This window comes from Calypte anna, chromosome 1 (assembly GCF_003957555.1).
Source record: "Calypte anna isolate BGI_N300 chromosome 1, bCalAnn1_v1.p, whole genome shotgun sequence".
Taxonomy (NCBI): domain Eukaryota; kingdom Metazoa; phylum Chordata; class Aves; order Apodiformes; family Trochilidae; genus Calypte; species Calypte anna.
The window spans coordinates 194,068,791-194,083,781 of record NC_044244.1 but is presented as its reverse complement, the minus strand read 5'-3'; the positions used below and the strand labels follow the sequence as shown (position 1 = coordinate 194,083,781).

General features: G+C 43.9%; 1 protein-coding gene across 2 annotated transcripts in view; it reads right to left on the bottom strand.

Moving 5' to 3' along the window:
- The window catches only part of NARS2 (asparaginyl-tRNA synthetase 2, mitochondrial), a 60,092-nt gene extending 47,306 nt beyond the window's left edge, over positions 1–12,786 (bottom strand). For both annotated transcript variants that reach the window (XM_030469060.1, XM_008495210.2), the window contains exons 1-5: positions 12,592–12,786; positions 8,811–8,920; positions 7,514–7,634; positions 6,716–6,856; positions 2,944–3,024 (exon numbers count right to left, since the gene is read on the bottom strand). In XM_030469060.1, coding sequence (XP_030324920.1) covers positions 2,944–3,024; positions 6,716–6,856; positions 7,514–7,634; positions 8,811–8,920; positions 12,592–12,723 — 585 coding nt within the window. In that variant the 5' untranslated portion in view covers positions 12,724–12,786. The remainder of the gene's footprint in view (positions 1–2,943; positions 3,025–6,715; positions 6,857–7,513; positions 7,635–8,810; positions 8,921–12,591) is intronic.
- Between the last annotated feature and the right edge of the window lie 2,205 nt (positions 12,787–14,991).

Here is a 14,991-nt window from a genome sequence, read left to right as displayed (position 1 = left end):
CTTTGCATTCTATTAAACCCCAGCTTTCAATATCTGAAGCCCTTCAGTATTTTCAGTAAATTCACTTTTAAAATGCCAACACAATCAAGAGGCTTCCCCCCCTCCAGGGTACCTCCAAAGGCAGACACCATCAAAGGTACAGAAATGCACCAGCTGGTGTTGCTGATATTCTCCATGTGGGCTAGGACCTGCCTAGATGTTGCCACACTTCTGGCAGTTTCTCCTCAAACCTATACTTTTAAGGTGTAGAAAGTCCCAAGAGAAAAAATTTCTCCTGAACTCTTAACATCTTGCAATTTATTTGTTAATTTTTTAAAATCTCCTCTGCAGAAAGGATTCTCCCCCATCCCAAGTCCTGGTATGGTAACATCCCAACCAAAGCAATGCCCAGACTAATCAGTACATCTAAAACTAAACAAAGATAATAAGGAAGCTGAACATACATAAACAAACAAAAAATCCTATGGGATTAAGAGGTCTAGGAATCAAAGATCATTTGCCTTCAAAAACATCTTCCTTCTAACTCCAGATATTTTCCCCCCATGTCTTTAAGTCTTGTGTGAAAGAGATTCCTACTCTTTTTACTTTCCACAGTGTCTAAAGAACACACGGGCCTGAGCAGCCATAAGACATTAGTCAGAGGATTAAAACTGTGCCAGTGAGGAGAAGACAGATATTAAAACTCAATGGTTCACAGTGGGTGGAAAAGCAACCTCCACTTGGATCCTAAAGGCTATTCAACCAGTTTTCAACTTATTCCCCCTGCAGCAGGACACTGAAGCCAGTGAAAGTATCACTTCTATACACCACCCAAGGAAGCTATAACATCCCACAAAACCCCAGAAAAAAACAGTTAACAGCAGGGGTATGGCTACTGCTATGAATTCAGGAGCAATAGGACACCAATTTACGTGCTGGTTGCAATTGGAGATAGGTCTTAAAACTTTTAAGTACAGGATTTAAACATTTTTTACATTGAGGAATCTCATTTGCAGGCTGCTTTCACAGATTGCCATCTCCATAATTCTTGGCTACAGTTCAAATGTAAGAGAATCTGGAATTTATTTTCTCCCTTGGTCTGCGCAGTGAGTTAAGGGCTAGTTTAAAAGTGACTGAATACAACACGTATGGAATGTGTTGATGCTTGGTTTGATTGAAAGCAGAGAGATTCCTGGGTTTGCTGCAAATACCACATCCTTATTTTTATGCCTGACATCCTTATGTCACCCTTATTTTTGTGTCTGACAGCCTCACATGCAAGGCCCAAAGAAAACTTAACCTTTCCAAGATTCCTACTGTCAAAAACCAGTGTCACTGCTCCAGTGGAGTGATCACAGTGGGATTAGGAAGTGGTCCAAGACCAATTCTGAACAGAGGTTTGCAGAAACAAAAGCAAGTCCTAAATTAGGCCAGACAAGAAAGTGGTGCTCAAAGGAGAAACAGGAAATCAGGGGCAATCTTCCACTTCTGGCAGCAAGTGGGTTTCTTAAGCCCCTCCTCTGAGGCACAGGCCATTTCATGGCATCTGACCTGGCACTTCCTCCACACCTACCAAGCAGAGACATTTCTCCAACAGGTGTTAATTACACCTAGGCCATCATACTGCAGAGAGAGCAAGAGATTTGCCTGGAACTGAGCATTTAGTTAAGATTCACTTTACACAAGTTTCAAACTCACACTTTAGCACCTCAATCAACATTTGCATCAGTGCTTCTGTCACCACCAGCCACCTACGCTGTAGCCCTGCATCCTCTCCAGCTTTCAAGTGGATACAATTTGTACCAAAGACGTAACAAACTCTACAGCTGCAAACTGTATAATATTCTCATCATTAAGTGTCACTTGTTTTCACATCTCAATTTGCATGCAACAGCCTGGAATGAACCTTTGGTAGCATTAAGGGATCTCCATTAAGCAGGAACAATGTAGTTTAGCTAATCAACTTGATTGTCCCATCAAGCAGAAACCTGAGCTACATGTACTGGTTTGAAAGGGAATCACCAGTAGCACAGGTTAGACCCTGAGATCCTGAAGAACCAGTAGGCAGATGCTTTTTGTCAGGAATGGAAGATGTGATCCTGCAGCAAGTAACTGCTACCTCAACCATTTTTCTTTCACTTACATATGATTCACCAGCAAGTCTGGAGCCAACAGGCATAAGTGGCAATGGGTGTAATTGTTTGAGACAGAAGTGTGGATTTCAAATATAGAAAGTATAAAAGGCAGATGGAGTTTCTTATGATTTGTAAATGTGGGAGTTAGGAATAATGAGAAATCTGTGGGGAAGATCTGAGTGGATTTAGAGATGTGTTGAAGTTTCATTGGAGGTTTTGACCCAAGATGTGAAATACTTGATATAATGATAGACTGTGGCAGTCATCAGGTGGGTAGATGAGGAGACTTGGAAACACTGGGGGAAAATTCTGACATGCCACAGGAGTAGTTTGTAGGGAGAAATATATACACAGGTGTAAAGAAGTTTTAGGTATTGCTGACTTTCTTTAAAGGAGTGAATGGTGAACTGCATTCTTCATTTCAAAGCTAAGACATGTTTTGCCTAAAGTAGGCTGTATTAAATGTCCCATCCCTTCTCCTGGGCTCTTATGATCACATCTTTCTTTAAACATACTGTTTACCAAGATGTTCCACTTCCCTCTGTTGTTCTTTGTAAACTTTTCCAAAGCACCAGGGATAGAAAAAAACCTCATCAGTACAAAAAGTGCTGATTAATGCACAAAACAGCAATGAAAAAGAAAAAAGCAATGCATCTGTTTAATTCTGCCTAAATTAGTAGTTGAAGCAAAGCACTGCTATATTAAAAAATAATCACAGAAGTACATAAAGGAAAAATTTTGTAAAGACAAACATTTCCTCTAACCTTCAATGACTCCAAAATTACTCTGCAAGCAAAAATCAAAACAAACTTTATGCAACTGAACTTACCTCAATTTGAAAGAGTTCCCCAGCACCTTCACAGTCATTTGATGTAATTATGGGGGTATGAATATGCACATAGCCATTATCCTGGAACAGACAGAGCACTGAAGTTAGCTAAGCTAAAGACATCAAACAACAGCTTCAAGGATGACATCAACCACCACACATCATAACTCAGCTATTAGCCCCCAACCAGGACAGCCTGTGCACACTTGTAGCCAACTTCTGCCTTACACAGACAATGACAGAACTAACTAAATGCTGACATGATTTACAAATCAGTGGTTATTACTTATGATTTTTCCTCCATGTACCATGAAGAAATGAGATTTAAGCCATGATTATGGGTTTTTACAATTGCCCATCTCCACCACATTCCCCTTTCCTCTCGTCCTCTCCTGGATTTTTGTTTTTTTTCTGAGCAGCTGCAATGAAATTCACTGCTACAGCCTTAACACTTCAGCTTCTTCCAGCTTTTTGGAAGCTGGAGGTTGGGCAGAGGATTCTCAGTGTTCTCCACTAAGAGAAATGATCAAGTGTGTTAGATAACAGAAATCACAGACAGCATGGGAGAGAGGACTTAAAAACACCCAAATACTATGAAAATGTCAGTCCCACCTCACAGCTCCTGATTTTTTAAGAGACAGTGTATATCCTGGCTTGGTCATGTTCTTAGTACCTGGAGAACTTCCCATTCATGTAACAGTTTTAATGCAATGTAATAGATCCAGCAGAGGCCTCTGAAACCAGGAAAGTTGTGTGAAGAAAGCCCCTGTTCCCTGGGTTTCTCTGCAGTGCAGCTGTAGGCTTTTAAACCACCTGCAACCCAATTCTCAGTAGATGGGTACATTAGGCAAACCTCAGACAATCACAAACATCATGTTAGAGGCAAAACTGGGAATGGAAGTCCACACTTTCAGGTTCCTAACTTAGCCTTGCCACAGAGATCACTGGTGGAGTACAGAGATGACACCTGTGTGTGGCAAGGCAAACAAGAACCTGGAACCATCTGATTTCAGCTGTGAACAAGGGATTTATTTTCTCTTGCATCACTGTAATGGCTGGCACAAAGAGAACCCCTATAAAATCAGGGTGTGCCAGCATTACCATGACACAGGCAATGACATTGCATAACCCATTGTGTATTTATACAACACACTAATAAAAAAAACCAACAAAGCAACACCTAAAAAAGCAGATGTTTCTAAAAGCTTCATTTCACAGATTTTATAATAATAAAACCTGATCTTTCATGACAGGTCTTCATCACCACCTAGCTAAACAGCAAATATTGCCCATTCTGACAAAGAAACTAAACTAAATTTGGACCAAAGAGCTCATATGGACATGAATGCATTTTGTAGAAGTACCCTAACATGACCAAAAGGGAGCAAAGTCCCTGCAGTCAGCTCTAGGCTACCTGATAACAGGTGCAGAGACCACAGCTTGCCAAGTGCCCAGCAGGAGCTCGTTATGGAGCTCCATTTACTACACAGATGTTCTGGAGCCACAGCTACTTCCTTTGCCCAGGAAAGGGCAGTTTTAGCCTAGTAAAGGAAAATTCAGATTGCTGCCACAAGCTGCTTCAGAGAGCTGCTGATCTCCCAGCCCTAAGATGAGACTTCAGAATATTTCCCAAATTACAGCAACCTGTATGAGGAAAGATGCAGAGTTCATAAGAGATCATAAGAAGATCCCTTACATGCTTTGGAAAGGAGTGTGAACTGCACCAGACTGAATACTAGTATCCAAGATGAGGATCCCATAAAAACCTCTTGCACAGACCCCCTTATTAATGTGTCCCCCCTTAGTAATGTGACTTCAAGTCACATTACTGGCTTTGACAAACCTGGTACATCCAAAGTCAACATGCAAAGTCAAGGTTGCCATTCATGTTGCATCCAAGCCAGCCTGAGCTCAAGAAGAGTTTGGATGATGCTCTCAGGCACATGGTATGATTCTGGGGCTGCCCTACACAGGGACAGGAGTTGGACTTGATGATCCTGATGGGTCCCTTCCAACTCAGCAGATTCTATGATCCTATGATCCATTTCACTCTGCTATGGAACAATGTTGCTATCCCAAATGGACCACGATACTCAGGAGAAGATTTAAAGATGACATTTTAGCCTTCAACTTCCAAACTGAAGGCATTTGGCATCAGTCATTCACTGGTGGAAATACACAGACCAAAGAAGTTTCTGAAGCTACAGGGAATCCAGGTAATTTCAAGTGTGTATCCAAAAATCCCCACTGACTTTCTTTCACCAATGACCTCTCTATAGCTTTGGACGGTGAAAACATTCTCATTCTACTTTCTAGTTATGTGCTGACACTGTCAGGCTGGAAATGGCAAGATTCTTTGGATGATGTGGGTGGCTATTTAGACTGCTTTCCTTCCACCAGGCATGGAGCAAACCACAGACATTCCTGGTGCTAGGAGAGTTGTGACATAACTATTTGCAAATATCAGGCCAGATATATTCCAAATATTCCCTATAGCTGTAGAAACAACTTTAATGTAGCTGTTGCTGCTAAATTAATGCTACTTTGTATTTTTTTTTAATTCTGCTCAGCTCTTGAACATTTTTAAACAGGAAGATACATCAGATTCTGGTTGGAGTTAATTTGAGGAAGTAAAGCCCCTGTCAGAATAGGATGGTTTTTTTGTCTCAGCTGACTCCTCTGGGAAGTTTGAAATCACAAATTGTTGTAGGCAGTGCCATCTAGTGGCACAACACCAGCAGAGTGATTACCCAGCACAGACGAGTTCTTATGAACTGGCACAATGCTGACACCATCAGCAGTTTTACCTGACAAAGTATTTCTATCAAGCTCCTAGAAAAATAATCTTCTAAATGCCATGCCATAAGAGGTAACTCTTAACGTTAACAAACTGCCCTTGCCACTGCAAGCAACAAATCCCAGTCTAACTGGGACCAGAAATTCAATCTGAACTATTCTGACCTGTTCTTTGGGCCATAGTAATTACTACATATGAATTTTGTACTCAGAGTGGTCTGAATGTAATTCCACACAAACTAAATCCAATTTATGAAACAAAACATGTTTCAGTTTAGAATGAACAGGTTTCCAATAAAGGGCTGAGGGGAGCTAGAGGACTTGCTAACTTTCTTTAACCACTCATGTAAAGAATTGCATGGTCTCTACAAGAGATCTGGAACCAGGGCCAACACAGTCTGAACCACACCCACAGCTTAGGAGTGACACATTCCTAAAACACAGGTTCCTCCCACCCCACCAGGCTGAAATGCAACAAAACACGAGTCTCCTAACCTCAGCTAACACCATCCACAGACTCTTAACACAGCAAAGAGACAGCTAAGAACTGAGAAGTATAACATGAAGCTCTGAGTCAGTTTGTTGGCTTTCCTGCATCACAGATCTTTCCATGTGGGAGAAGGCTTCTGTCCAGGGAGGGTAAGGTCACTGCTGAGGGTGGGTTAAACAACTCTGTATTATGTCATGTTCCACAGACCACACACACTCTTGAGCAATTATATTGCAACTTAGTGAAAGGGATAAAATACCTAGCAGGAAATGTGTGGAAAGACACTAACAAGACCACAGATGTGTTAACCTAGTCACAAACAACAGTCTGGCCAAGGCCTCAGCCAGGCCCAGGCCTGGAAAGCAAATGACCATGTCCAAAATCCATACCCTGTGGTCATCACATCACACTCCCTCCCTCCTAAGGTGTTCCTGTGAAGCCAAACTGGGGAGTGTTTCACACATCAGAAGGTACAGAAGGGAGTACCTGGAAGAAGGAGTGGATGGCTGCAGTGGCTTCACTGCGGATTCTCAGGAGGGAGCTGAGGGTGTTGGTTCTGCAGCGCAGGTGAGGGAACTGCCGGACATATTCCAGAGGGTGCCTCTCCTTCACCTTCAGGGGGAATGACTAAAAACAAAAAGATCAAAAGGGTGAGAACACAGAATCTAAACAGTTTTATGGCTATCTGTGGAGCACCATCTTTGCCTACTTAAACTCAATCATTACAGAGAACTAGATGTTTCTGCCTATTTTTTGCCAGTTATTTTGTGGGATTTATGATGCTTGCAGCTGAGCCAAAGCCAGGAACACAAGGGAAGGCAGTGGCCATGCTACTCTACCTTCTGGATATTAAACCTCTTTGAAAGCCAGCTGTTAACACCCTGCTGAAACAACAAGCTGGTTTCAAATGTGCCTGTGCTATAGATGGTTCTTCTACCTGCACAATCTGGAGTGTTTAGTCACTCCCACTGCTTTTCCAAGTCATATCCCAGCGAGACTTCCAAGGTGAACCACCAGGTACAGGATGGGACCAATACAGACCTAGCTGCCAGCATGTGTCCCACTTTCCACATAGGAACAGCTCTGCCCCCAGAGAGCTTCCAGTGATTCTAGGTTTCTCCTTTGACATACACTGTGGACACTGCTGACAAACCAAAGCCTGCAGAAGCACCCAAGACTTAAAGAACATACAGTTGGAAGCATGCTTTGCTGGATACTTGGACTTTTTGAAATTAATTTCCAAAGACGTTCCCCACCAGCTGGGCTTCTACTGCAGTGACATACCAAAGTATCACAAGGTCCCACCACATGGATGGTTTCAGCTTTCAGCTCCATGTTTTGCATCCTGTGAGGACTTTTGACCAGTTTGCCTTGCACCTCCACTGCACTTCCAAAAGTCAGGTCTCTAAGAAACCAAGAAAAAAGAACTAAGTAGCTGCTGAAGCAAAGTTAAATACATTAGGAAGAGAGACTCATGTTCATTTAGCTAGGACACTTCAGATCACAAGATATGCTGTAGCCATATGGCTTAATTGATGAAGTGAAAAATGATTAAATGCAGAGCTGGGATAGTGAATAGATTCACAAAGCTGTAGAATACTTCAGTGGCAGGTAGGAGTGTTAGAGAAATGAGGGGAAAAGAGAGAGGCTTTTATTAGCAGAAGAGGCTATTGGTGAGGGCAGACCAGGCCCTCAGGAAAAAAAAATTAAAAAAACCAAGTTATATGCAGAGGTTCCTGAATCATCCCAGCAAACCTGGGGAACAGCCACCTCTATGTTGTGTGCACCTCAAATCTTGTGTTATGTTCTAGGTGCCCCCACTAAAAGAAGAACATTGGGGTGTTGAGGAGTGTCCAGAGAAGGGCAACAGAGCTGGGGAAGGGTCTGGAGCACAAATCTTGTGAGAAGAAGAAGCTGAGGGAACCAGAAGTGTTCAGCCTGGAGAAAAGCCTCCACAACTCCCTGAAAGGAAGCTGTAGCAAGACAGTTATTGGTCTCTTTTCCCAAGCAGCAAGTGAAAGGACAAGATGAAATGGCCTCTTGTTGTGCCAGGTGGAGGTTTAGACTGAACATTAGAAAAAAAATCTCCACCAAAAGGGTTTTCAGGCACTGGAACAGGTAGTGGTGGAGTCACCAATGCTGAAGGTGTTTAAAAGATATGTAGATGTATTGCAGAGGGACATAGTTTAGTGGTAGACTTGTCAGTGTTAAGTTAATGGCTGGACTCCATGATCCATGATCTTTTCCAGCCCTTTCTATGATTTTCAAGCCACCCCACCAATAGTCCAGGATGCTCAGACTGCCACAGCAATTGAGAAAATTAGCTCCACATTAATCTCACAGGATAAGCAATGAACCACAAAGTCTCTGCTAAGTGGAGACAGCAGTAATCAGACACTCTCCATAAAAACACACCCAGAGCCCCCAGACTGCAGCAGTGCCTTTCCTCTGGCCAAGTGCCAGCTGCTGGAGGCTCCTCCAGCACTCTAGTGAGCCACAAGGGCAGGAACAGAGGCCTGAGCTGACCCCTCCAAACACTGATCAACACAGAGATTTCTCCAGTTATCTCAAACTGACCAACCTGTTTTCCAGGCTGGGGTCAGCAACCACTTGGAGGTTTTCCAGAGAACTCCCATCATTTATATGCAGAAACAAAACTTCCTTCTGGCGCCTGACAGAGCGGACCCAGCCCTAGGAGGAAAATAAAAAGAAGTTTATTATTTATTGGCATGGACTCTGTGTAGTTGTGCTCTTTGTCCAGAGCTGAGCTGGACAAGCTTCTTCAGGCCTATTTCAAGTTCTTATTATCAACAAAGGATATTTTGGGGGTTGGTCTCTTTTCTCAGGCAACTCTCAGCAAGACAAGAGGCCATGGTCTCAAGTTGTGCCAGGGGAGGTTTAGGTTGGATATTAGGAAGAATTTCTTTCTGGAGAGGGTGATCAGACATTGGAATGGGCTGCCCAGGGAAGGGGTGGATTCTCCATCCCTGTAGATATTTCAAAAGAGACTGGATGTGGCACTGAGTGCCATGGGCTGGGAACTGCAACGGTAGTGGATCAAGGGTTGGATTTGATGATCTCTGAGGTCCCTTCCAGCCCAGTCAATTCTATGATTCTATGATTTCTTTAGGGATAACAACAATAAAAATTCATTAAAATTCATTAAAATTCATTTTAAAAAGTCAACATCAGTTTTTCTATTGACTTCAAAGCAGAGAGGAACAAATCCTTAGGCTGAGACATGTCCTCTCCTCCTGAGTACAGCAGGGATAACTCAAATCTACCTGTGCCACTGCAGAGCTGAGAATACAGAAAGCAGAAAAGCACTCTGAAGATGAAAAGTGTTTTAGCACAGTACATATTATTAACTATGTCCCTTATAAATACTTCCTTCTTCAACAGGCAAGACCAGAGATGAGCAGTTCTTTATGGTAACTTACTGTTTTGATGATTTTAGTAATAATTATTGTTGCTGTATCACCTATAGGAAGGTTCCAACTTAAATCTGTTCACCAATTGTGCACAAGCCCTAAGCCATTAGGTTACTCAAACAACAATGCTGCAGCCACTAGATTCAAGGGCAAATTAAAAAAAAATTAATGCAAAATATATTTATATATATGTATATATAAAGCATATAAATATATATTATATATTAAATATAGAAATATATATATTATATGTATTATACATTATATATAATGCAAAATAAAACGCAAAATTAATGCCCTGATAATTCTGGATGTTTCTCCTTACACCTCAAAATCAACACTGCTACACTGTCCCTGTGGGAAAACATATATATGAATATATATATATTTATATTTATATACAATATAGTTACAATAGCATCATTAAATATATATTTAGGAAAAAATAACTAGAAATGTTCTTGTCCAGTATGACTAAAATAATTAGAACAGTAACACAGCAGCTCTTTGTAAATGCAAAACAGTACCACTGATCAGGAATGTGTCAGGTTAGGGTCTCAATTTGGGTTTTTCAATGGAAAAACCCATTTCCCTTAAAAAGAAATTAAAAATATATGTGAGTACCAAGGCACTAAGCAAAAGTAGTAGCATCTAAAATAAAACCCCCTTAGATGCTCCCCCTCCCTGTAATAGTTGAGAAAAAGCAGCTCATAAAAGCAAAACTGTTCACAGGAGAGCTTTCAGCTCATCTTGTAATAATACTGTAGAGACCAACAAAAAGCAGAGCTGATTAAACAACCAAACAGCTTCTTTTTACAATCAGTTTTGTCTTTTGCTTATCTGTAAAAGCCCAAGTAGTTCCAGCAACTTCAAATTGCTCAAGTGCTTTAGGGATTTTATACCAGACAAACCAATGTGAATCTGTCTACTTCTGTTGTCCAGACTGAACAAACTTTATTTGAACAGTACCAGAAGTAAAGCATTCTTAAAATCACAACACTACTAACACAGACAAGGCATTAATCACTTCTGCATAAAGGCAGGAGGACAACTGCATACAAGAACTATGGAAAATTTTAAAGCCAAGTGTCCTGGTTTGGGCCAGGATAAAGGTGATTTTCTGTCTTGTACTTTTGCTTTTAGCCCAAACCAGGACACCAAGAACTTCATTATTAACAAAACTTTAGCTTTTTGCTCCAGCCTCACAATTTCAAACAGGTGTTCACCTCAACATCCTCAGCAGGGTGTTCCACCAGGGGCCAGAACTCATGCAAGAAACCAGACTCAGTAAAACTAACACCTGACCATCTGAGCATCCTCCTTTTCCTACAGCTACAGCAACACATTTCAAAGGTGTTTAACCCAATAATGTGCCTGAAGCTGTTGTGCTTATCCACTGTATTCCAGTAAATCCCCAGAACATGTCAGACATGTGGATATGGGATGTTTAATGTAGAATGGCAGATACCTTAGTGTCTTTCCCCATAGGCACTCCTCAAAATACAAAATACACAAAACCCCTGAACAAAGGAACATTCTCAAGAGCTTCTTTCCCACCTCATCAGACTGTTCTGAGATCTGTTAAATAAGGAGATGACTCTTGCATGCTGCAATAGGAAGTAAGAGCATAAAAACAGGTTTGTATCAGAGGCTGTGGCAGCTACGTTTTGACCACACATTACCAAAAAACATGTATAGGGACAATCCTGACTCAGACCAGACTTCACATTCCAATAACCTGGCCACAATCAGGTTGGTTTTAAGTCAGACCAGTTCCCCAACCCAATTTGATGGAAAAGTTTTTCCCAGCACAGGGGATAAGTAGCAAAGTAGCACCTGAGGCTAAAAAATGTACTATAAATTTCACCATCAGTTTATTCCAGCTTCCATTATCCATTCATTAAACTGTAGGTGAAAAGCACCTCTACTGAACGAGCTTCTCCCTTCCCTTTTTGGTTTCATCTGTGGGTAGGAATCTCAAGTGCGCCACAAACTGGTTCCTGGGTGAGCAGAATCACAGAATAGTTTTGGACAGGACCCTGAAGATCACCCAGTCCAACCCCCCTGCCATGGGCTGGGACACCTCTAGACCAAGTTGCTTCAAGTCTCATCCAACCTGGCCTGGAACACTTCCAGGGAGGAAGCAGCCACAACTTCTCCAGGCAACCAGTATCTTACTACCCTTTGTTGTTTGTTTATTAAGACTTTCTTTCTTATAAATCTAGATTTGCCCTCTTTCAATTTAGCTTAAAACTGTTGCCAAGTACCCCAGTCCTTTACAGATTCATCCAGAAATACCAATGACTGAAGTTCTAGCCAAAGGTCTTGCACCAAAACAGGGACAATGCATCTGCAACCTTTGCTGGGAACACCAAACAAACAGGGGACTCACAACCCTGTGCTGAGAAAGGGTCTGACTTCCATTGCTAAAAAGTCCACTTATTTCAGCCTACCTTGGTTCCCAACAGGACAAGAACATCAGTGAAAATCTCATTGCTGGCTCTACCCAAACCCATTCTAAACCTAGAGAGGGAACAAGACCTGAAGAAAATACTCAAAAGCACCAGCACGGAGACAGTGCTTCACTCTCCCAAAACAAACAGGTGATGAAACTAAAACCGAGCACGTTTCCGTGTAAACCAGCACAGTAACACCCCTTCCCTGCTCCTGTGCCTGCCCCGAGTAACCTCAAAGCAGAAGGAGAGCAGCAAACCCAACAACAGCAGTGACAGCTGACTCCAGAGGCTGTGAAGGAGAGCTGGAAGTTTAGTGTAAAGTCCTGGACACTTCCAGCTTTTCTCCTCGAAGCACAGGGAGTGAAATCAGCGTGGACCACGCCACTCCAGCTCCTCTACCTTGCATTAGGGCTCCGGGTCGGGTTATTACCATCACCATTACCATTACCATCGCCATCGCCTCCCGGCCACACACCTGCACTTTAACCTCGCCAGCCGGCTCCTGGGCAACCAACGCGTCTCGGACCCGCAGTCGCGCTGCTCGCTGGGCCCGAGGCAGTGAGGCACAGCGGCGGAGGCCCCGCCAGCCTCCCCAGACCCCCAGCATGGCCCAGGCCTAGAGGTTCTGCTCCCTACCGCAGTCCGGTCGCATCCCGTCCCGCTCCTCTGAGGCGACGGGACTACCACCGCCCCACGTGACCGCCTCATCCAATGGCCGCCGGCGGTCTCCCCAGCGGACCAATCGGAACGGAGGAAAGCTCCCGCGCCAAGGGCCGCCTCTTCCGCCTCCTCTGCGCAAGGGCCTCTGGGAATTGTAGTTCCTGGGCGGGGCGATGGCGCCAAGCGGGGAAAGGCGGGAGGAGATTCCCGCATGGATCGCAAACCTGGGGTTTCCACCAGGTGTGGAAAAAGCCGATCAACAGAGTCGGGGTGATTCTAGTTACTACGTTTCTGCACAGAAAAGGGTGCTGGGGCAGCACACCCCAGTTACAAACACACACACTGTAATTTATCTGATTTTGAGTACAGAAACACATGTTCTCAGCTATTGGTTTGCATTTATCACAGTGTCACACGTTTATCACAGTAACTATTGGTTAATTTGATTTCTTACTTTCGTTTAAAGTTACAATACCTGCTTAGCAAAATACCCATGCTCAGAGGGTGAGGTGTTTCAGCAGGTAACCTAAGACATAGAGATGTGGTTTTCATATTACATTGAACTAAATTCACCTAAAGATATTTCTGGTATAATTTCAGATTTCACCCACACTATTCTCTTGTAGTTAGAAATCTTAGCATTACAATACTAATAAGCTAAGCACCACAAATTTGTTCCTAGCAATAGTGATCTTGGTCACAAAATTTATTTATTTATTGACAGGAAGCTGAAGAGGAGCCAGCAGTGTGCCCAGGTGGCCAAGAAGGCCAATGGCATCCTGGCCTGGATCAGGAACAGCGTGGCCAGCAGGTCCAGGGAAGAGATTCTTTGCCCCTGTACTCAGCCCTGGTGAGGCCACAGCTTGAGTCCTGTGTCCAGTTCTGGGCCCCTCAGTTTAGGAAGGAGATTGAGGTGCTGGAGCAGGTCCAAAGGAGGCAACTGGGCTGGTGAAGGGACTCGAGTACAGACCCCATGAGGCTGAGGGAGCTGGGGGTGTTGAGGCTGGAGAAGAGGAGGCTCAGGGGAGACCTCATCACTCTCTACAACTCCCTGAAAGGAGGTTGGAGCCAGGGGGGGGTTGGTCTCTTTTGCCAGACAGCTTTCAACAAGACAAGAGACCATGGTCTCAAGTTGTGCCAGGAGAGGTTTAGGTTGGAGATTAGAAAGAATTTCTTTCTGGAGAGGGTGATCAGACATTGGAATGGGCTGCCCAGGGAAGGGGTGAATTCTCCGTGTCCGAAGATATTTCAAAAGAGACTGGATGTGGCACTCAGTGCCATGGGCTGGGAACCGCAACGGTGGTTCAAGGGTTGGACTTGATGATCTCTGAGGTCCCTTCCAACCCAGCCAATTCCATGATTCTATGATTCTAAAACAAGGGAACCCTGAGCTGCAGATTGCTCTTTAGTGTGCTACTTTCTTCTCTTCTCTGTCTATTCCTCTCTTATTTTTACCACACCTGTGGCAGGAAGAGGAATCCCCATGTTTGAAGACCAAGAGTTCCCCACGATGGGGGGAAGGGATCCTGCTGCTTTCTGAGACCTCAGCAGTTCTGTTGATGCCTCCTCTGCCTCAGGAGTCCCAGCTGGGATCCCACCTCCTCCAGTGCATGAGAAAGGATCATAGAATCATAGAACAGTTTGTGTTGGAAGGGATCTTAAAGATCATCCAGTTCCAACCCTCTGCATGGGCAGGGACACCTCCCACAGCCCTGGTTGCTCCAAGCCCCATCCAACCTGGGCTGAGACACTGCCAGGGATGGGGCAGCCACAGCTTCCTTGGGCAGCCTGGGACTCACCACCCTCAAATTCAAGAATTTCTTCCCCATCTCCAACCTCAATCTCCCCTCTCCAATTTTTAACCCATTTCCCTTCTCCTTTCCCTCCACCCCTGTGTCCAAAGCCCTCCCCCAGCTTTCTTGGAGCCCCTTCAGATATTGGAAGGTTGCTCTGAGCTCCCCTGGGAGCCTCCTCTTCTCCAGGCTGAACAACCCCAATCCCTCAGCCTGGCTTCCCAGGGAGGTGCTCAGTCCTCTGAGCATTTCAGTGGCTCCTCTGGACACTTTCCAGGATCTCTGTGTCCTGATGCTGGGGACTCCAGAACTGGACACAGGACTCCAGGTGGGGCCTCAGCAGAGCAGAGCAGAGGGGGAGAATCCCCTCCCTCAACCACTGTCTGTGTTTTTCCTGATGCCCCCAGGACAGGGTTGGTTTC